Genomic DNA, 22,993 nt, shown 5'->3' with positions numbered 1-22,993 from the left:
ATGCAAATCAGAAGTGCTTCCTAATGTACAGCCTGAGATCTGCCTTGGCACCGCTGGGCTAGACCAGCCCTGACCTCACAGGAGGTACACTAACTCTCCCCACACCTCCCCCTGCACTTCCGCATCTGCCCGCCTTCTCTTGGTACAACAAGCTGTGGACGCCTTGTTCCCATTTTACAGATAGTAAAGAAGGGCTCTGTATGATTAAGTGACTGAACCTGGTCACTTTGCTCTAAGTGGCTGACCCAGCCTCTCTCTCTTCCCCAACCTGAGACAACCTGCACAGATGTCATTGTCATTGCACTCCTGAAGATTCTGCATTCTTAGGCAAACATGAAAAAATTCCTATCGCCACCCACCACCGCATCCACACAGGAGAATTCTGGGGCTCTGGCATCCCTATGTGTGAATGCTATGCATGCTAAGTCACTTCAGTCATGTCTGACTCTTTGCAACCCCATGGACTGCAGCCCGCCAGGCTCTTTTGTCCATAGAATTTTCCAGGCAAGAATACTGGAGTGGGTTGCCATGTCCTCCTCTAGGGGATTTTCCCAACCCAGGGATTGAACCCAAGTCTTTTAGGTCTCCTGCATTTACAGGCGGGTTCTTTACCACTAGCACCACCTTGGAAGCCCTAATGCTCAGTAAATTTCCTCCCTTTGCTGAAATTTGCTACATTTGCCCCCTTTCAGGTAACTCTAGGTGATCTTAGGGCAACCTGAAGTCTTTAATCAAGACAATAAAAACTGAACAATTAGAAGACAACTGCTCTTCTGATGGGCAAGATCACCACCCAAAGAAGGTTGACTCACCTTTGACTTTGTAAAGGTTCAGAGTGGAAGAGAGGAGGCCCCGGAGAGCCCCTAATCTCCCTCACCTTACCCATCCATTGCCACTGTCCCCAGCCACCAAAGTCCTCACTGGCTTCCCTAGGCAGCATCCTCAAGGACACCAGATCTCCCCAGAAATTTAGGAGGGCAGAGATCCAGGCCAAGTACCCAGTATTAACAACATCTGTGGCTCGTTTGGGAACATGTTACTAAACCCAGGAAATCAGGACTTACAAAATCATGAGGCAAATTTGCATCCAAAAGGTTATTACCATAATCTTGGCTTTCTCTGCCCACTGAAGTGAAACAAAAAGTATGGAGACAGAGTTTGGAGGAAACAGAAATATGGCTTTAATCCTCAGCCAGCTGAGGGGAGAACACAGCAGGTCAGTACCTCAAAAACTGTGTCCCACCTCCTAGGGGAACGGAGAGACTTTGTACAGCCTGGGTCTTGTGGTCTTAGGGTAAATGATGAGGCTTGAAGTTATGAAGGTCTTGCATTCTTCTTCTTGCTTTGTCTCAAAACAGAGCTGGAATCAGGTAACCCTGGTAATTAGGTCCCTTGGTCTCCAGTTTATTGTACTTCAGTCTTCTTTCTGACCACAAAGGGTGGTCTGGGGTAAAGGTAAGCACCAGGTAGAGGATGTAATTAGCATAGAGTTAAAAGATAACAGGTGCAGAATGTAGCTCATGCAGTCTGGGGGAGTTAGGTGCAGGATGTAAATTACATAGTGTCAAGTTAGTTTTGAGAAAAGCAAATTTACTTCTAGACTACAGATTAGGAACAGTTAAAGTAAAAACTAGGAATGATTAGGCCTGCTCACTATTCTCTTTATCTTCTTTGTTCTCAGGAAAGGGAAAGAAAGAAAAATTCATTTTACCATTTTACCTCTTTTACCTTTTCACTGCAACAAAAATACACCTGAAGCTCTACCCCTGAATTTCATCAAATAACAATCTGAAGGATTTTGCAAAGCCAGTGTATGAACATATTGTCAATTGAAAAAAAGAACATGTGTGTGTGTGCGCGTGCGCGCGCGCACACACACACACACACACACAACCTAAAAACTGAGAACTTTATTTGATGAACTTACTGATGACTGTAGCCTGAGAATCAGATTCTTGGATAGCTCTGAAGAACTGTTCCTTAAAGGTAAGGGAGGAGCCAGAATATATAGTTTTTGCTGGGGAAAACAACAAAAAAACTATGGTTGAACATTAATCCTAATGTTAACATTAATGCTCCTATTCACACATACACACGAAAAAACAGATACCTCAAGTTAATGATTTTAGTGCTTTACTTTGTATGGGGCAATGCAGGAGTCTGGGCTTACTGAAATTATTCCTTTGATACGCACCTTAACCACGGAGGGCCAGCATCCTGTTTTTCTCCAAACTGAATCCCCACAGGGTGCAGGTACACTGCTGGGGGTGGCTTTATGACCACCATTTCCTGAAATGACAAATTACATTCTTTGTCCACAACATCCACCCTGATTCCTCTCTACTTTTCTCAGAATTCCAATCTTCTGAGGCCCCAAGCCTTGCTGCTATCTGGGTTCACTAACGTCAACCTTACTTTCTACCTGGAAAGTGTAGTCTAGCCAGACCTGCAGACACGCGGAACCTCATGTAGGTCAATGGCTCCCAACCCCTCGGGTGTCCACATGGTTGCCTCTGTCTGGAATGACCCTCTTCTGCACCTGGAGCAATTCTGCTCATCCTTCAAGCCCCTGCTCAGAGCTCCCCTGAATTCTAGCTCATGGGGTTACTGTGAAAACTGAGGTCACAGAGGTCAAACTCTTGGCACAGACTGGGTGGCTGATCCAGGACAGCTCTGATTGTCTCTGTCATGCCCTTACTCCCACCCATCTCGGGGGATCCCTCCCTTCCACAATCCTGTCTGCCTTTTACAGGCTTCCCTGGTAGCTCAGATGGTAAACAATCTGCCTGCAATGTGGAAGACCCAGATTCGATCCCTAGGTCAGGAAGATCCTGTGGAGAAGAGAATGGCTACCTGCTCCAGTATTCTTGCCTGGAGAATCCTATGGACAGAGGAACCTGGGGGGCCCCAGTCCACAGGGTCGAAAAGAGCTGGACCCGACTGAGCAACTGACACTGCCTCTCACACATCCTAACGTTGCTGCATGGTGACTGGTGAACTCACTGCTCTCCTCTGTGAAATCCCAACTCCTTGAGGTCTCTTGTGTTATAGCCAAGCGTTCCGGGAAACAAACTCACTCAGAAGGACAATGCAGATAGTGGAGTGCAGTTTATTACACCGGCGGGCCCAAGGCAGAGTCTCCTCTTAGCCAAGGACCCCAACCAGCATTTGTGAAAATCTTTTATACCCCATGTGTACGTGTCCAAATCCACCACCCCAAATTCCTTGAAACTTACATAAACAAAGGAAGGGTAAATACAACTACAATAACCCCATCATTCACGTGTTATGTTTTCAAACAGTTAATAACCAATAAGCCCTCAGTTACATTCCAAACAGTTAATTATCAATAAGCCCGTGGTCATGTTCCAACCAGTTAATAATCGATGAGCCTGTGATTACATCCTGATAGATACGGAAAAAAATTTATGACCTGTCCAGAGGCAGGGGTGATTATGGTATGTTTTCTCTTAGGTGATGAGTAACCTGGATACGATCTTCAAGGTTCCCCTGTCTGGAGGGGGTCTTCTCCTTCCATTGTTGTTCCCACAGGCACTAAGCAAAGAGTTCAGAGTCCACTGGAGAGGTGGCCGAGCACGATCAGCACGGACAGGCCTCAGATGGAGTCCAGGCCCTATGAATTCCTTCTTCACTTGCTTGTCTTTGGGGTCCCTTCCCTAGCTCTGGGCCTGGCACTTAGAGGATTCCAAGTGTATTTGCCTATAAATCCTTCTCCAGTCTCCTGACTCCAGAGATAGCAGTTTGATGAATGATCAGAACATCGTGATAAATTAAAATTCACTTTATGATGTGACTGTGGAGACAAAGACCGTGCTACTAGTGACATCATGTCGGGCTGATGACACCACTAATCATTAGTAATGTTTGTTTCAAGACAGTGTTCTTGGCTTGATGCGCATGGGGAGAACAGTCCAGAGACCCCAAGTGCGTCACAGCACTGTAGTATCATAGCCCACAGGGACGGGCTATGCAGCTGGTGTAGAGCTGGTCTACTCCTTGGGACAGAAATTCATTCATCTCTACACGCCCCAGCATCTCACTCAGTATTTCTGGAAAACTGAAGTAATCCCTTCACCTGAAACTGGTGGTGGTATTGAAGATAAGTGCAGAAGAAACCTCCTTCTGCATCTCTCGACTTCCCCACTGACTGAAAAGAACAGGCCACATTGTAGGAAAGTTCCCGGATCGTCTGTGGGTCCCAGACACACTCCATGCCTACATATACCTCTGGGCAAAGGCACTGCCATTCCCCGCTGTGGGACAGCCCTTCCCCTCTATCCTGTGACCTCCCACTACTGCCCAAAACCTCACTTAAACACCTTCTCTATCAGGTCTTCCTGGTCCAGCCCCTTGAGCGTTTTTCCTGATTCAACACTGATCATCATCACAAGGTCAAGGCAGTCTTAGGGCAGGCAGGAGGAGTGGGCAGGCAGGCCCCATCTCCGCAGCTCTAGCAACAAGATCTGCAGTGGTGAGGCAATGTGCTCACTGGGTCTGAAGCACGTCCTCCAAGGTCTTGAGCTCCAGCCTATGGTATGACACAAGCAAGGGCTGCAGACAGAGACCCAGAGGTGAGGACACAGGGCAGCTGGGAGCTGAGAACCAGGAGTAGGACTTCAAAAGCTGAGACGCCGTTGGACATAAAGCCCTGAGCGGGAAGAGCAGTGGGTTGAGACTGGTGGAAGGGCTTAGCAGAAGGCACAGATCCGGGGGACACTGAAGAATCTGCGTCCAACCTCCCACCCCCACCCCCCCAGTGTGATCAAAAGCAAACCACTTGGCTTCTCTCAATTTGGCTTCCTTTGCTATAAAATGGTCTCCCAGGAGCAGGAACTAGACTCTTACACCACTTTTCTGGAAGATGTGAGCCACACCACGGGTTGGGATCTCTAGGCACTAGTCTCAAGCCTCCTGGGAGTTCCCTGGGTACCCTGCAGAGACGAGATTCCCATGTGGGGCGTTTCTACTTTGTGGCTTGCCTCTGACATTGTTTAGCTCAATTTCTCTAAAGCGTTTACAGAGCGCTCTAACATCCACGGATGCAATCTCATTGCATCGTCCCATCAGCCTCTTTTGCAGATGGGGTGACCTGGGGCCGTGATTTGCCAGTCACTCTGTGGGGACCTTAGCTCGCAAATCCCGCTCGAGAGAGCACCCGCACAGAGGTCGCGTGCGCAGAAGCCCGGGCGCGGAGCCCTCCTTGGGGCGGAGCGAGCCGGCGCGGGGCGGGGCCTTTTCGGGGTCACGTGACTCCCGGCCCGGAAGCGCTCGCGCCGGACACCCCCGGGTGACCGGGTAGCGAGCTACCATCTCGAGCGAGCGCGGAGATTGCGGGGGGTCCCTGTAGCATCGCGCTCCCCGCATCCGCCGCCATGGCCTGGACCAAGTACCAGCTGTTCCTGGCCGGGCTCATGCTCGTCACCGGCTCCATCAACACGCTCTCGGCAAAGTGAGTTCGGGCCTGGCCAGGAGGGGTGGGGGCTTGGCAGGGTCTGCAGCCGCCCGCAGGGGCGCTGGCGACCCCCGCCCTCCTCCTGCGCCCTCGCCCTTCGCGGCTGTCATTTCCTGGCCTCACCAGCCAGCCCATTTTCTCTGATCGGTTCACGCGGTTTACGGACCACCCAAGAGGTGCAAGGCACCGGGGAATGCGAGGAGGAGCGAGCAGTGTCCTCGCTGGAGATCCGAGCCCCAGCTTGATCCCAGCGAGTCACTTTCCAACTCAACATCTTTAATGGGAGGGCGTTCTTCTCCGCTGCCCCTTCCAAAGTGGCATCAGGGGCGCGGCCCTCCAGGAACTGTGGGCCAGGGAGGGATACGATAGATGCCACGTTAGCCGAGTGACCCGTGAGCATAGAGTGCTGCGATGACAGAGTAGTGGGTGTTCCATGGGCCCCTCCTGGAGAACTGGTTTCAACTGGGCCTTGAAGCTTGGGTGGAATTTCTGCTGTGGTGGGAACCTCGAGGCAGGAGCAGCAAGGCCAGTTCTAAGGGGATTGTAACTAGCTTCAAATGCCCAGGCTGGATTTTATCCCACAGTCAAAGAGGGGCTTTTGAGAAAGTGATTCAGTGAACCTGGTGGTCAAGGTGAAAAGTAATTTGCTGGAGGGAAAACCACTCCAGGGCTGCTGCACAGCAGATGAGGGGACCTTGGAGGTGGAGGTGAGGTGGGAAGGGAAGGGCCAGGTGGGAGAAACCAGGTGCAGAGTGAAACCACAAGGCCTGACCCACAGGATCAAATAGTCGCTCCTGGGCTTCTGCCTGGGAGAACAGGAGTGTTATTAACCCAGACAGGGCAGGCAGGGGGAGTTCTGCTCTGATGTCAGAGGGTGTGGTGCTCATGGGCCCATAAGGACAGTTCTCAGAAGGTTGGGAGTTGATGACCTGGGGCTGTCATGAGGCAGCAGGACCCAGCACAGTCTCCTCTTTGTAAAAAGCAGGAGGCCCCGAAAGGCAGCCCCGTCTCTTGATGGCCCTTTGGCTCTTTCTCTGTCCCTAGCTTGGCACCGGGCCTTCCTGCCCCTCTGCCCACCAAGAGCCCCAATACCCAGAGCCCAGACTTTCTCTGAGCCAGTTCCAAGGTGCATGTGGAAGACAGTAGATAGTGACCCTCTCCCAGTCAGACCTCACTTCCACCTGGGTCTTGCCAGGCTCGAAGCAAAGGGGAGTCACTCCAGTCACCCTGAGGGCGGTGCCCCAGGCCCGTGGGGGTCCTGGGGATGGTTGTATCTTACTCATTTTCTAGAGTGTTTTTCCCTAGCACACTCCATCAGTGATGTGAGAAATGCCCCAGAAGAGAGGTCTTGAAGAGAGGTCTTCTGTTCAATTCCTCAGACATATATAAGGTACTTACAGTATGGGAGCCTAGACTCAGGGAAGAAGACAGAAGTGACCAAGAGAAAGTCCTGGCCTTTGAGATGCTTAGAATCTGCAGTGGGTGAGACAGATGTGTACATGCTTGACAAACACAGTGTCCTCCCTTCTCCACAGGAAAGTGGACCTCTGGGTGGGGCCCACCTGTCTCTCCCACTGGGCTCTGGCCAGCCGTGTCTGTGTCTTGTGCTGGACTCCTGGGCCCTGAGGCCTCCTGAAGGGTGCTCCTCTTGCTGAGCACTTAGCTATAAAGGAAACTCCACCTGAGGTCTTCCATCTCTTTTAGGATCTGAAGGCCGCAGAACAAGTCACTGTCCATCAGTCTCACAAGCCAAAGCCTCAGTCTGGTACTTACAGGGTGGCTGTGATCTGCCAAGGCCACTGTCCCCAAGGAGAGCTGAGTTACTACTGAGGTTACTGTGCTGACTCAGCTCCTTCCTTAAAGAGGTCTAAACCAGTCTGGTGAGAAACCAGAAAATCCTCAGCCCCAGGAGGCTTTGTCCCCAGAGGCCACCTGAGAGGCCAGAAAGAGGCTTCCACGTGGGGACCCAGCCCTTGCCTGTGACCTGTTGTGGGGCTTTGCAGGAGCCTCCCTCCCTGTGACAGGCCCTAGTATTGGACCCTCAGCAGTGTTCTGAGGCCAGACTGTGAGAAGGATGCTGTCAGAGAAAGAACATGGGAAAGCAGCGCTGTACATCCTGATGGGGATTTTCAATTTGAAATCACACTCTGACCTCCAGTTTCCAGCAGGAACAGACAGACGGGAATGTGACCACAGCAAGTAAGTGCTAACCAGCTAATACACAGACACAGAGAATAGCATGTACCAGGTCCTGCCTCAGCTGCCTTTTGTGAGTTAATGAATTCTCATTATCACCCTATGAGGTAGATACATTTCTTGTCCCTGGATAAGGAAAGTGAGATTCTGGAAAGAGGAACTTGCTTGTCCAAGTTCAACTGAGCTATGAAGGGACAGAGTTTGATTTTGAGCCTAAGTAGTCTGGTTCTAGAATCCATGCTCTTAACTGCCAATAAGGATGAGGCTGGGGACTTCTCTAGTCATTCTCAGGGGCATTTAGAGTTGTTAGAAACATAGAAATTATCCATTCTAATCCCTACAATTTACAGTCAAGGTCCCAAGGAAAGTTTTTGTGTATGTGATTCAGCTGGTTGGTGTCTAGAACCTAGCTCTCAGCATTTTGGTCCAGTCCCCCAAACTTCCTCTTCCTTGGGGCTTCCTCTTACACCTCCCTGGACAAAAACAGGCAAGCATGTGCCTATGGATGCTGTAACCCTATCAGCGGCATCTCCCCTCCCTGCCATCGGACTGCCTTCGCTCTGGGGCCAGGTGGCAAGCATCTGAAGCCTTTGTCCCAGCGCTCTCTCAGGGTTCAGGTTTAGAGTCTCCAGGGGCCTTTTGCAGTGTCTGGGCTGTCTAGTGAGCATGATGTTTCCCTCCCCGGCTTCTTGGGAGGACTGAAGACAGCAGATGAGGAAGTGGACGTGAGCACGTGGACTGCAACCATTGATCAGCTGTCTGCTGGAGGAGGTCATTGCCCACTCGGGAGGGTTGGGTGCCCTGCAAGGCGCCAGCCTGCCTGGGCTGGGCTGGGCTGGGCTGGGGGGTCACCTGCATGCAGAAGGGAAAGTCATGGATCAGGCAGGTCCCTGGGTGTGGGCAGAGGTCCCCTCCCTTCTCCTTTCTGTGGCTCCTTCTCCCCGGACTACCAGGCCTTCTGCTGGTGCGCCTCCTAGAGACCAGACATTTCAGCCTCCCCTGGCACTGCATGGGGCTGTCTCCCAGAACCAGTGAGCCTTTTGGAACTGTATCCTCCTGAATCCAGCTGGGGTTCTGCACATAAAGAGCCAGGGTCAAGTAGACACTCACTCAGGAAGGCTCAGCTTCCCTCCTAAACTTCTGTGGGCTGTGAAGCCCACCCCTCCCATGAAGGGGCCATGGGGCCATGTTCTCCAGCCATTAGACCTGCTGGGTCCTGGGCAGCCTTGCCAGCTGCCCCTCCCCCCAACCCTATGAGCAGCACAGAATAATTGCTTCCAAGGGGTTAAAGCCGGCTGGAGAAAGCCTGAAATCTGGAGAAAGCCTGCAATGGGGAGGGCAGTGTAGGAGAGGAGAGAGCATGTGGTTTGGCAGCTGTGGGATTAGATGAGTCACTGGGCCTCTCCAAGCTTCAGTTTCATCTATAAAATGGGTACAAAATCCCTGCCACACCTCTTACACATGGCGTAAGAGCTCCTGAGGAGTCTTCTTAGCCTTAAGAGACGGAAGGGCTGTCATCATGTCTTACCACGTGAGCCACCTGCTATGACACCCAGAGGGTGGAGAAGCCCTGGGGCCCTTCTTAAGGTCCAGAGCTGGAGAAAGAGGCTGACTCATCAGGATGCGAGCAGAAATGGCCCGGATTCTGTGGGAAGAGGACACACAACTGATGAATCCGAGGCAGCCACACCAGCCACTTCCTCAGCCTCTGACCGCCACCCCCAGCCCCACGCAGACACACACACACTCCCCTCTGGGAATGCTGAGCCTGGAGTTTTGACTGGGCCAGGCCACAGCAGCATGACTCATCCCCCAGGAAGGCGAGCCCACCCCGCAGGCCTCGGAGGCCCAGGGAACTCTGAAGGAAACCCGCTTCTGCCAAAGGGAGGCACTTCCTCATGTGGCCTCAGCCTGAGTCTCCTGGGTCCCCACAGGCCTCCTGCCCTAGGGACCACAGCTGTCCCCAGAAAAGAGTGTCCAGAGAGCGGAGGGCCCACCTGCAGGGCTGACCTTTGCCCCACCTCAGCCAGGGAAGTGGGAAGAATCAGGAGGAAGAAGGTGCTTGGTATTGAGGAAGAAGCACAGAGCAGGGGGTGGAGGCTCATGGGCACTAGAACTTCCCTGTGTGCCCCAAGCCTTCTCTGGCCCCTGGGTTTCTTGTCTGTGAAACCAGGAGCTTCCCGAGATGATGGCCAAGTTTGTCCTCCTCTTTCGGCACTCTGTGGCCCTCCAGCTTCCTCGTTCTGCAGGATGGGTCGCAGAGGAGGGAGTCTCCCTGGAAGCCTCAGGTGGAGTGGAGCTGGGGCCACACCCACCCAGCCCAGAGGAAAATTTTGCAATAAGGAGTTCGTTATCTGAGCCACCATCAGCTCCCTGTCTTGTTTTTGCTGACGGTATAGAGCTTCTCCATCTTCGGCTACAAAGAATATAATCAATCTGATTTCAGTATTAATCACATAGTGATGTCTATGTGTAGAGTTGTCTCTTGTGTTGTTGGAAGAGGGTGTTTGCTATGACCAGTGCATTCTCTTGGCAAAACTCAGCCTTTTGTCCTGCTTCATTTTGTATTCCAAGCCCAAACTTGCCTGTTACTCCAGTTGTCTCCTGACTTCCTCCTTTTGTATTCCAGTCCCCTGTGATGAAAAAGACATCTTTTTTTTTTTTGGTGTTAGTTCTAAAAGGTCTTGTAGGTCTTCATAGAATTGCTAAGCTTCATCTTCTTCGGCATTATAACAGCAGAGGAGAAAGAGGGAGAAGAGACAGAAAAGAACTTTTATTGACTCCCTGCCATCTGCCAGGTCTTTTAAGTCTTATTTATTACTTTTGTGAGTTCATCAGTGTTGGCATCATTATCCCCATTTTATAGGTGAGAAATCTGTAACTCACCCAACCTGTGACATTCAAAAGTCTGAAGGCTGACCTTTCCATATATCCTGCTACCTTTTCTGAACATAAGTTCAAGCAGGTGGGTTTGGCCCTAGATCCACCCGTTAACTGTATGAGGCTGAAACGGCTCACTCCTGCCCAAGGCCTAAAGTCCCCGTCTCTAAAATGAGGGTCCTTGTTATGAGACTTAAACCACACTGCCCACATGAAGTGCTCAGCCAGTTCAAGGAGTAGTACAGGTCTGATACAAAGTCAGTGCACAATGAACTGTGCATTTATAAATACACGTTAGGGAAGCGTTTTTCAAGGAGACAAATGCTATCCCACTGGGGAGTCGCTGATGTCACCCCCAGGTGAGCCAGGGCTAGCTTTTGGCCCTTGTTCTGTGCTACCTGAGGGCTTCTATTTCTGTGCAGTGAGCCAAACCTTTCCCAGAGCCAAGATGGGAAGTCTGACTCCTTCCCAAAGTGACTGCAGGCCTGGACTCCTCCCTGGCCCAAAGAGGCTGGGCCGGGCAGCCTGTCTTGACACCTAATCCCTGGGGCTGTAAACCTGCCCCAGTCCCTTAGATACAAAAAGGTTCCAATTCCCCTGCTGGGAACCTGCCCAGTCCAGCCTGTTCAGGCAGACCCAACCCTTGGAGAAAGGAGACAGCACCAGGGGAGGGGAGGAGGCTTAGCACCATCCCTCCAGCACTCCTTGAGGTGCCCATCCCTAGGGAAGGGCAGGCCTGGCTGGTCCCACCAGCAGGGGGCCACTCAGACCAGGTGGCAAATTAGCACTGTGCATTTGGACTGTAGTCCACCACCTGCCTGTTTGTCCAGTGGGGTCTAGAAGTCCATTTATTCAACCCAAACAGTTTAAACTTGTGTATAATAAGGTTCTAGGAGCAAAGAAAGCTGTGGAAGTTCCTGGAGGCTGAGCTCACATCCTCTCTAGTGGCAGTGACTGTGGGACCAGAAAGTGACACAGGTGTGAGTTGTGACTATCAGATGCACAGGCAGTAGCCCAGGGGGGTTCCAGGAGATGGCCCCACCGCCAGATCGGGGGTCTTCTTGAGCCTGCCGGTCTGTGCTCTGGGTGCAGCCCCAGGAGGGAGAAGGGGCTTTCATACCAGCCCTTGTCCTAGGCTTCTGGTTGACTTCGAACTTGCCAGACCTCCCTTGTTCCTCCTGGAGGAGCCCTGGGAACTCTCTCTGACCTGCTCACTCGCTCCAGGGCCGTTGTCTGTCTGCCCTTGGTAAAGCTTGACCTCTTCACTCTCCCTGCTTCTCTCTGTTTCACTCAGCTGCCTCACCCAGGCCCTCCACCAGGGCTCTGACTGTGACAATGAGTCTGCAGGAGAGTGGGCTACCTGGGTAGGCCATGCAGGTGGCGGCTGGCCCACGTGCCGGGTCCTCTCCTGCACGGGGAGGGATCCCCGAGTCAGAATCTACCGCAGATCAGGCAGAAGTGAGACCCCTTGGAGAACAGGCAGTTTCTGTCCTTAGTGGGGGCTTTCTTTGCTCCTTTGATACTGGGTCTGGTTACATCCTGATCCCCCAACCCAGATTTCCTCTGCATTCCCAACCAGGCACATCAGCACTTCTCCTTAAGGGCCCATCGGCTCCCCTTTGACCTCCACTGTTCCCAAGCAAGCACTGTTCCTAACATCCCTCCTCACATCTTTGGGAGTGGATGGGGTCTCTCACCTTGAGATAAGTCTGCCATAGCCCTGTTTTGTTCACTCGCCCTAGGATGTGTTCAGATTTCTTTGTAGATGTGGTCTCTTCCTCCCGCTTCGTGCTGCCATCACCATTCAGCCCGCCCTGCCTGCTGCCTGCATCTGGGCATCGTGCCCTTGCCCCAGGCTGTGGGACAGAGCTCCCAGGGAAGTCCTGCCTTGTGTGTGTTCCTCACTCAGCCGTGTCCGACTCTTTATGACCCCATGGACTATAGCCCGCCAGGCTCCTCTGTCCATGGGGATTCTCTAGGCAAGAATACTGGACTGGGTTGCCATTTCCTTCTCTAGAGGATCTTCGCAACCCAGGGACCGAACCCAGGTCTCCCTGGTTCAGGATCTTTGTCAAACCCAGACCTGCAAGTGGAGTGGCCCCCCCTCGGGGCTCAGGAGGCACAAGGCTTCCCTGCCCTCTGGGAGCCGAGGCTTGTGCAGAGAGGAGCTGGAAGATGGGTGGGGATCACAGTGTAGCTGCTGACAGATATTGTTAGGAAAGACATTTCAGAAGTCCCAGGTGGCGCTAGTGGTAAAGAACCTGCCTGCCAGCACAGGAGATGCAAGAGACGTGGGTTCGATCCCTAGGTCAGGAAGATCCCCTCATGGAGGAAATGGCAGTCCACTCCAGTATTCTTGCCTGGAGAATCCCATGGACAGAGGAGCCTGGTGACCCTATGGCCCATAGGGCCGCAAAGTGTCAGATACGATTGAAGTGACTTAACTCACACACACACTTTAAAGATAGCCACTGCCTATGCATGGGGTGCTATGGTGTGTGGGGGAAACATAGGCAGGTCAATGGCCCATAGAAAGTAGCCCTAGGCCTGCGTTGACCTGAGTCAGCAGTGTGATATGGCAGATAACAGTCCAAGCCAGGTCAACTAACCAGGATGTCCAATACGTGGGAGGGGCCTCCCTGTTGCCCAATTCCATCCAGGCCAGATCACATGCCTTGGGTCTGGGCCTGGGCCCACCGGAGCACTTCCAGAAGTCAGCAGCCAGGGAGGGAAAGGTTAGCAAGGGCTGGAGCTGCTTAACCAGAAGATTCAGAAGATGGAAACATCTCCAGATATATGAAGGGCTTTCAGATGAAGGAGAGATTCGATTCCAGGGACATAACACAGCCCAGTGAAAATGAAATTCAGGGGCAAAAGCTTTAGTGACAGATGTTGGTCAGTGCGGAATGGTTGGTAGCAGCTGCCCAGAGCACTGTGCCATGACAGGTTCTGGACGCGGTGGGGCCACATGCCAGAGTCAGCCCATCTGCTGGGCGCTGGCTGGCAGGCCGCTCCACAGTGCCATGTCCTTGCCACCTGCTTCTAAGCCACTGCTAGAGAAACTGGCTGGACCCTTCAGGTTATGTGAAGGTGACCGGGCAGTCTGTGGCAGGTGGCCCTTTCCCAGGGCCCCTGTGACCTGCACACCAGAGACTCGATATTTTTTGAGCATGGGGCCTTTGATAGTCTGGTGAAGCCTAGAGTAGTGTTTTGAAGTGTGCAAATAAAACCCCAAGGCTTACAGAAAAAGCTAATTGCATTGAAATAAGATTATCCAGACATTAAAAAAGCCAGTTTGTAATATAGTAACAGGTATGTGCATGCAGTTCTTAACACATGAAATTACAAGCAGTGGGTCTAATTATTGTAATTTTTGACTAGTGATGAGTGTAAGTGATACTTCACAGTATCTACAATGACTTGAATGTGAAAATGAGAATAGCTGTGATTTCCATGTGTGACAGAGTTGTAGGTCCTGCAATAGTATAATTTGAAGAAATGCTAAATTTCTGCTAGCGGTTCATGAGATTTCAGCTAAAGGTGCCCAGGCCCCCACTTACTGTCGCAACTCCCAGGTGAAGACTGCTTACTATGAAGACTAGCCCCTTCAAGGGGGAACCCCACTCTGGGCCGAGTCCCCTAAGTCTCGCCTCTTGGCATCAGGAGGCGTGAGCTCTCTGCAGGCCTGGGACCAGGTGAGGGAACCCATGCACTGCAGGGTTTGACCTTCTCTCTGTCTGCTGCAGGTGGGCGGACAACTTTGTGGCCCCAGGCTGTGGAGGGAGCCAGGAACACAGCTTTCAGCACCCCTTCCTCCAGGTATCTGTGCCTCTCCTCTCCCAGCTCTGTCTCCCAGGGCTCAGGGCGGGTGCCCCCTTGAGGCCCTGCTGTTTCCTGTCCTAGGGGTGGAGTCTTCCCTTGCTCCCTACTTCTCTCTCTCCCTCCCCAGAACACAGGCCAAGGTGTGGGGTGCCCCTGAAAGGGGCCAAAGGCCCTGTTCCCTGTAGGAGGCCTGCACAAGTCCTGGTGAGTGGTCATGTCCTGGACACTGTAAGGCCAGCCCTCACCATGACAAAGTCAGGACCCATTTGGAAAAATCAACCCCTAGTAAAACTTGCTCTCCAACCATGGGGAGCCTAGACCCTCTGGGACAGGGCAGGCACCATCAATGGAAGGTACCTTATTGCTGGACTAGGAAGTGGGTGAGACAAATTTCAGCCTCAGTTCTGCCAGCAACTTGCTCTGTGACCTTAAATAAGTTCTCAAGCCTCTCAGGGTCTCAGTTTCTCCATCTGGAGCTTGACCAGGAAGTGGCCTAGACTGGTGGGTTTTCCGGCCAGGCTCTATAGCTTTAGGGTTTCCATCGAGGTGTCTGAGGAACTAAGGAGTAGACGTAGGAGGCAGCAGCTCCCACACAGGAGCTCTGCATTTATCTGTTTTACATGTTGGGTTTATAGGTAAACTCTTATTTGAAGAAAGATTACTTTTTAAAAATTTTTGTTATGGGACTTCCCTGGTGGTCCAGTTGTTAGGACTCTGTGCTTTCACTGCCGAAGGCATGGGTTTGATCTCTGGTAGGGAACTAAGATCCCAAAACCGTGTAAACTGTTAGTCGCTTAGTCATGTCTGACTCTTTGCCACCCTATGGACTGTAGCCCGCCAGGCTCCTCTGTCCATGGGATTCTCCAGGCAAGAATACTGGAGTGGGTAGCCATTCCATTCTCCAGGGGATCTTCCCCACCCAGGGATCGAACCTGGGTCTCCTACATTGCAGGCAGATTCTTTACCATCTGAACCACCAGGGAAACCCAAAACTGTGTGGCATGGCCAAAAGAAAAAAAAAATTAGCTGCAGGCGAACCTCCTTCCAGCTCTGAACTGGCCTGGTCTGTCCCTGCAGGCAGTGGGCATGTTCCTGGGAGAGTTCTCCTGCCTGGCTGCCTTCTACCTCCTCCGGTGCAGAGCTGCGCGGCACCCAGACACCAGCGCAGATCCCCAGCAGCCCTTCAACCCTCTCCTTTTCCTGCCCCCAGCCCTCTGCGACATGACAGGGACCAGCATCATGTATGTGGGTGAGTCGCCAGGCCAGGCTGCCAAGGGCTCAAACTGTAGCCCCAGGGGGATGCTGGTGAAAGAGCCTCCCCCACCTCCAGCTCATCTTCAGTTCAGTAGCTCAGTCGTGTCTGACTCTTTGCATGGACTACAGCATGCCAGACCTCCCTGTCCATCACCAATTCCTGGAGTTTACTCAAACTCATGTCCATTGAGTTGGGGATGCCATCCAACCATCTCATCCTCTGTCTCATCCTCATCAACTCATCTTTAGCACCCCCTTTACACACACACACACACACAGCTCATCTTCAGCTTCCCCTTTACACACACACATACACACACACAGCTCATCTTCAGCTCCCCCTTTACACACACACACACCCCTTTACACACACACATACCACCAGCATTCACTGAGTACTTAGCACGTGTCAGGCCTGCCTTTAGCCCTGAGGACACCTCGGTGAACAGAGCAACCGGGCCCTCAGGAGCTCACATCACACATCTCTCCTCTCCCAGCCCTGAACATGACCAGTGCCTCCAGCTTCCAGATGCTGCGGGGAGCCGTGATCATCTTCACAGGCCTGTTCTCGGTGGCCTTCCTGGGACGGAGGCTCGCGCTGAGCCAGTGGCTGGGCATCCTCGCGACCATCGCCGGGCTGGTGGTGGTGGGCCTGGCCGACCTCCTGAGCAAGCATGACAGCCAGCACAAGCTCAGTGAAGTCATCACAGGTGTGGCTGGGGGCAGGCGTCCAGGGGTCGCCCAGCACAGAGGCGGGGGAGAAAGCATTTGACAGGCTCTGCTGCCTGACAAGCCTCAGGGGAGGGTGTGCGGGGTACCAGCTGTTGGCCTGTACCTGCTTTCGAAGTGATGAGAGCAAGTGAGGGCCAAGCATCATGAGGGAGGGGTGGGTAAGGAGTGGGGAGGTCGGAGGAGGGAGAGGGCTCGGGCTACATTTACTTACAGCCACACAACCTACAGGATCCAGGAGAGGAAACGCATGAACGTTTACTGAGCACTTACCCAGCGATCAGCCAGTACTATGCACTGTGCTTGTCATCACTGTCAGTCTTACGGTCCCAGAAAGGAAGGCCTGCAGCAGTTTTACTGTGAAGTGGCCACCCTGGTCCCTCAGAGGCAGAATTAAGCCAGAAATGTCCATCTCAAACCCCGTTGCTTCTCAAAAGACCCACTTACCCCAGTGGTGCAGCCCTCAGACCCCCGGGCCTTCTGGAGCCTCACCTGAGACGGGATGGGGTGACAGTGCCTGCCTGCTGGCCTGCCCCGCCCCTTGGGGGCCAGGAGATCAGGCTCAGGGATGCCCTGCAGAGTCCGGGGCCATGGGGGGCTGTTCCGTCCCTGAGGGAGCTGTCTCCCCGAGCCCTGGCCTCACCCTGGGCCCCTCCTTCTTCCCACAGGGGATCTGTTGATCATCATGGCCCAGATCATCGTCTCCATCCAGATGGTGCTGGAGGAGAAGTTCGTCTACAAGCACAACGTGCACCCACTGCGGGCGGTCGGCACAGAGGGTGCGTGTGAACATGGGCTGGTGGGAGGGCGCTGGGTGGGGTGAGCCCTGCAGGGTGGCACATGGAGAGAACGTGTTGGGGGCCCGGTGGGTGCTGGGGACCTCTGGGGGGGTGAGCCTCCTACCTCCCATCCTTCCCTTCACCATGTACATGTTGACAAATACTCTGACATGTGCCGTGCACTCAGCCAGGAGCTAAAGGAGGACAGAGAGGAAGATGAATAAGATGCAAGCCGCACTTTAGGGGAGCTGACCACTTCCTAGAACTGACCAAGAAAGGAGCAGGCAGGCCACCTGTACTCAACTGATAGTTCACTTGCCAGGCATATCTGAGTGTCACGGCCCAGGGAAGGTGGCATTTGAGCTGCAGGTTTCAGCAGGCAAGAGTGGGAAGGAGGGAACTGCAGACGGAGAGGAAATGTGGGGAGCTGGACATGAGTTTGGAAACCAGTGAGGAATAGTTTGGGCAGGGGTACAGGTTTGATGTTGGGGAAATAACCAGGAATTGAATATGTCAGGGCCATGTTGTAGAGAACCTTGAACATCAGGCAAGTGGATTTAGATCTTAAATGACAGGCAGGGAAAAACTGCCAAAGGTTTTTGAGCAGGAAAGTAAATCAAAATCAGTGCTTTAAAAATATAAAACTAACAGGGTGGATTAGACCAAGGTATGACCCTTGGTCTCCTCAGGGAGCTGGTTGTGCCTGGCGCACTGTGAGCTGAGGGCTTACGACAGAACATGAACCACCTAAATCAGCTATGTCATCAAGCACACCGATCGCTTCCACTTATTTTTTTTTTCTAGCAAAACTTTTGGAGTGAAAGTGAAAGCATTAGTCACTCAGTCGTGTCAGACTCTTTGCGACCCCACAGACTGTAGTCCGGCAGGCTCCTCTGTTCATGAGGATTCTCCAGGCAAGAATACTGGAGTGGGTAGCCATTTCCTCCTTCAGGGAATCTTCCCCACCCAGGTGTTGAATCCGGGTCTCCCACATTGCAGGTGGATTGTTTACCATCTGAGCCACCAGGAAAGCTACTCCTGAGTGAAGCAGTGCCTTGATTTACATTCCAGTCCAGCTCCTTGTCACAGACCAACGGCACTGAATTAGAGAGCTGTGTTTCTCCACACTTGGGAGAGCAATGTAGTGCTTGGAGCAAGCCAATCCTTCTGTCGGTGAATAGAACCGAATTTTAAAAAATGTCAGACAGCATTGTATGTTGTAAGGATAGCTGTTTTGTGGCAGTGTGTACATGCTTGTGCACTGGTCACAATATGAAGTGTATTTCCTGTTCTTGGTCCAGTCAGAAAACACAGGTTAAAAGTGGAGAAGGGGCAGCCAGAGCCCATTCAGTAGGCAGTTTTGAGTTTCTAACGAGCAGGATGCCTCCAGGACCTGAAAGGAAGGAGCTGGTTTGAGGGCAGCTTGGCAGGGGTGGCCAGAGGTCAGCAGAGCCCTGGCAGGGCGGGACTGGGGCTCCAGCAGAGAACCTGACATGCTCCCTCCACTCCTGCAGGCCTCTTTGGCTTCGTGATCCTCTCCTTGCTGCTGATACCCATGTACTACATCCCTGCCGGCTCCTTCAGCGGAAACCCTCGAGGTACCCTGGAGGACGCGCTGGATGCCTTCTGCCAGGTGGGCCGACAGCCGCTCATCGCACTGGCGCTGCTGGGCAACATCAGCAGCATCGCCTTCTTCAACTTTGCGGGCATCAGCGTCACCAAGGAGCTGAGCGCCACCACCCGCATGGTGCTGGACAGCCTGCGCACCGTTGTCATCTGGGCGCTGAGCCTGGCGCTGGGCTGGGAGGCCTTCCACCCGCTGCAGATCCTTGGCTTCCTCATCCTCCTGGCGGGCACCGCCCTCTACAATGGGCTGCACCGCCCACTGCTGGCCCGCCTGTCCAGGGGCCGGCCCCCGGCCGAGGAAGGAGAGCGTGAGAGGCTGCTGGGGGGCTCTCGGACTGCCATCAACAATGCCAGCTGAGCCTCCTGCAGGGCCTCTGCCGCCACCTGGACGCTCCTTGTTCACCCTGAGGCTGAGGTCACGTGGGCTGGTGAACCTCAAGTGCTCTGTCCCCGAGGCCTCACCTAGCCCCCTCTCCACCGACCCCCACCCAGGGCAGTCACTGCCACAACATCCAGGTCTTCCTTTGTCACCACCCGTGCAGAGAGGTGTTACCCAGCCCCCTCTGAGGCCCGGGTGCCATGCCCAACCCCTGCCAGGCTTCCCCAGCCCCCCAGCCCCCTGGAATACTAGAGCTAAATCATGGGGTAGAATTGAAGCAGCCCTAGGGCTTCCTCTTAAATCGTAAGCTAAATGTTCTCCCAGGAAGAGAGGTCAGTGAGCAAATTCTAACAGAACTAAGCACCCCGTTTTCTAAAACTTGTAAGATATTCCCTAACTCTTTCTGGAGACTGAGGTTTCAGCCGGGGCCTTGCTGCAAACGCTGTGTGCTCCTCAGCCCTGTACCTGGTTCTTCTGGGCCTTGGCATCCTGCTCTGTACAAGGTGTCCATGGTGTAGGACCAACCTGGGGAAGGAGGAACAGCCCGTTTATTGGAAATGCCTCCTGGAAATGCCCATGGTGCTCCTCCTTCTCGCTCACACCCCCTGGGCTTCCCACCTGGGAGAGATTACAGGGGGGTTTTCAGTCAGCCCTTGAGAACAGTTTTTATGAACTCTGATTCAGCTTCCATTTTAAAGCTGAGGAAGCTGAGTCCCAGAGTTCTAAGCTGTTTGGCCCAAAGGGCTTTCCTGCCCAAGGCTCTGGCCATGCAGCTACATGACCGGGCGGCAGGCTGGGGTGTCGAGGGTGTTTGGGCCTCAGCTCCACCCCCAGCACCCACACTCCATGGAGAGCCCTCCAGGGTGATGGGTCTCCCGGGAGTGTACCATTCAGAGTGATGCTGCTATCCCAGGCACATGTTAGTGCATAACAGCCTGCACAGGTGGATGCGGATGAGAAAACTGGCCCAGAGGAGGTCAGATGACGTCCTCCTGGAGCCAGTATTCCAAGCACGGACTGCCTGATCCAAACCTGTGGCCCCACTACGATACGAGTGTCTCTGGGATCTTTGGGTGGGGGTCCATCCTGTGCTCTTGTCCTGGTAACCCACCCCTGAGGAGAGGGAACTGGTAGCAGAGATCCCAGGGAGCTGAGCAGCCCTTCTTTCCAGTGGTCCTCACTCTGTGGCAGTTTCTGGAGCCTCAGTTCACTCCCCTGGGCAGCTCCATCATGAAAACAAAACACCAAATGCCTTCCTTAAAATAGATCATCGGGGAAGGAATCTCTGACCAGCAAAGCCCGCAGGCTGTGGGGATCCAGCAGGTTCTTACCATCCTGTACCCCCAACTCTGAATCTCAGGGGGCCCTGAGCTCCTCTGGGCCATGGTGTGTATCACAGGAGGAAGGAGATGGAGAGTGAGGAGGTAGGGACTAGAGCTGCTTAGGGGCCTTACAGTGTTGTTTCAGGCTTTTTATTTAAAAAAAAACAAAGGGAAATTGGCAATATGGACTTTTCTCTTTAGTGAGAAGGAAGAAGCACAAGGGTTAGGACATTCCTGGAGGTGATGTCTAGAATGTCAGAATGGAAAAACTCTAATGCACCAGAGAAATCATCCAGCCCCAACCCCCATTGTTCACATGAAGAAGTTGAAGCCCAGAGAGAATGACACTTCTCAAGAATGCACAGAGACAGGGACTGGCAAAGACAAATTTGCTGGTTCTCAGTCCTTGCCCGTCCCGTTCTCCCATTGGAGTAGGGCTGGGAGCCTGAACCAAGAGTCCAGGACTGGCTAAAGTACACAAATCATGAACTGTGGATTTTAGCATTGAAGGGTTGTGGAGTGAGGGGCGGCAGAGCATGGGGAGGGGGAATCATAGGCCTGCCACCAACTCCGGCACCTTGCTTTAGGTCTTCACATCTCTAAAATGGGGAGGCCTGTGTCTCACAGGGTGGCTGTGGGCATTAACCTAAGATAATAAATGGAAGGTGCCTGTAAGTGCTTACAGTGGAGTGTCCTGTCAGGCTGCTCTGCCCACCAGGGTGACTGTCAGGCACTGAGGTCCCAACAGAGCCCTGGCGCGGAGCATCAGTTTTGCTTGTGGGGGGGTGGTGGCATCTTTTGTTACACTATTGTGGAGTAGAGTGTAAACCTCATGTCGATTATAAGATAAAACAGGATGCCTTGTGAAATTTTTATGTTGAACCTAAGTACCCCTCCGGACCGTGGAGGTGTGTCATCTCTGTCCTGGTCTCTGGGGGGCTTCAGAGGATGAGTGTGAGAGGCTGTGCTGTGTCGTTCTGGTCATGGGGGTGGAGGGGGTAGGATCCCTACTCTCCCACTGAGTCTCAAGGGTTGTGGGGAACGTCTGCAGCTGTGGCCTACTGCTCTGAGCAAGGTAAGAGGGCCCTGGACCCCAAAATTAGAATTGACTGATAATAGACTTATAAACATCGGCCCAGATACAGTGTTCTTCAGGCCGTCTGCATTGTTGTGAACTGACCAGTCTCTGCCCCATTCACAGTGGTCCTGGAAAACCCTGGGGCTGGAGCATCCTCCAGGACTGCCATCCAGGCCCTGGAGGGGCTCTCGGGCTCACTGCCCCCAAGAGAGACTTATGACCATGCCAGGCGGTTGCGTTTGCCTTCACTCGTCCAAAGGTCTCTTAATAATCGAACAGCACTCAAGGCGGTCAGAGGCCCCTGATGAGGACGGTAGGAGGATTGGACTGAATGGCCATGTGGTGTTGGGGGGAAGAAGCAGAAAGGGCGTCAGAGAGCTGTGTTCTCAGTCCACCCCTCCTTGACTGTGGCTTTAGACAAGTGATGTTACCTCTCCAGACCTTGGCTGCCTACAAGAGGGAGGTTCTTTGCTTCCTAAGTGTGTTCACCTCCCTGATGTGCTTGCAGATTGATTTTTTTCTTTCATGTTTCCCTTGGTTAAGAGGCCACCTGGCTTTCTGTTGACTACATCCTTTGAAAATCTGAGGTCATCAGGGGGTTCCTCCTATAGCCGTAAAAGTTTATAGATTGCCCTTCTTCAGTAAGAACTCTTTGTCAAAAAAATTTTTTTTTCATGTTTTAGAGAATTTTTATCGGAGTATAGTTGATGTAAAATGTTGTATTAGGGACTTGTCTGGTGGTCCCGTGGTTAAGACTCCATGCCTCCATTGCAGCACTGCAGGAGGCATGGGTTCAATCCCTGGTCAGGGCACTAAGATCCTGCTTGCAACATAGTGCAACCAAAAATAAAAATAAAAAGGGTTTTTTTTTTTTTTTTTTTTTTTGCTATATAGCAAAGTGAATCAGTTACACATATATCCACTCTTGTTTAGATAGACAGATAAAAGGCCTCTATAATGGCCTTTTCTTATAGGTCACTACAGAGTATTGAGTAGAGTTCACTGTGCTGTATAGTAAGTAGGTCCTTATTAGTTATCTATTTTATATATGATAGTGTGTATATGTCAATCCCAACCTTCCAATTTATCCCTTCCCTTTCCCGCCTAGTAACTATAAGTTTGTTTTTTACATCTGTCTTGTCAAAAAAAAAACGATATTTCTATCCCATAATTCAAACTGAATTGAGAACTGAAGTGCTCCAAGAACTGGATCCATCAGAGAAAACCAGAGAGACCGCTGTGTAAGGAAGGAGTTGGAGCCCAGCAGATGTTTCCTAGTGAGAGGCCTTTGTCTGAGGGTGGGGGCGATGGGGCCAGGGAGAGCGGCTCAGAGCCCAGAGCTGTCAGCTCCTTTGGAACCCGTGTTGCAGAATGAGCAGGTGTCTTCCAGGCTGGGAGGAGAGGAAGAGGAAAGTCATATTCTAGGAGCAAGGAATGGCTGGTGAAAGTACAGAA

At 52.6% G+C, this 22,993-nt stretch overlaps 1 protein-coding gene across 2 annotated transcripts; it reads left to right on the top strand.

Annotated features, from left to right (window-relative positions):
• The first annotated feature begins 5,271 nt into the window (after positions 1-5,271).
• Positions 5,272-21,317, top strand: SLC35F6 (solute carrier family 35 member F6). Of its 2 annotated transcripts, XM_043469145.1 has the most exons (7): positions 5,341-5,470; positions 7,178-7,672; positions 14,296-14,368; positions 15,449-15,620; positions 16,123-16,335; positions 17,023-17,133; positions 18,648-21,317. In XM_043469145.1, exons 2-7 carry the CDS (start codon positions 7,548-7,550, stop codon positions 19,115-19,117), a joined length of 1,164 nt encoding a protein of 387 aa, XP_043325080.1. In that variant the 5' UTR covers positions 5,341-5,470; positions 7,178-7,547; the 3' UTR covers positions 19,118-21,317. The 2 variants fall into 2 exon arrangements, with proteins under 2 accessions (XP_043325081.1, XP_043325080.1); XM_043469146.1 differs by lacking the exon at positions 7,178-7,672 and having other exon boundaries at positions 5,272-5,470.
• The last annotated feature ends 1,676 nt before the right edge of the window (positions 21,318-22,993 follow it).

The sequence above is a fragment of the Cervus canadensis genome, chromosome 5 (genome assembly GCF_019320065.1).
Source record: "Cervus canadensis isolate Bull #8, Minnesota chromosome 5, ASM1932006v1, whole genome shotgun sequence".
In the NCBI taxonomy this organism is placed as follows: Eukaryota; Metazoa; Chordata; class Mammalia; order Artiodactyla; family Cervidae; genus Cervus; species Cervus canadensis.
This window is presented reverse-complemented; position numbering and strand designations above follow the sequence as displayed.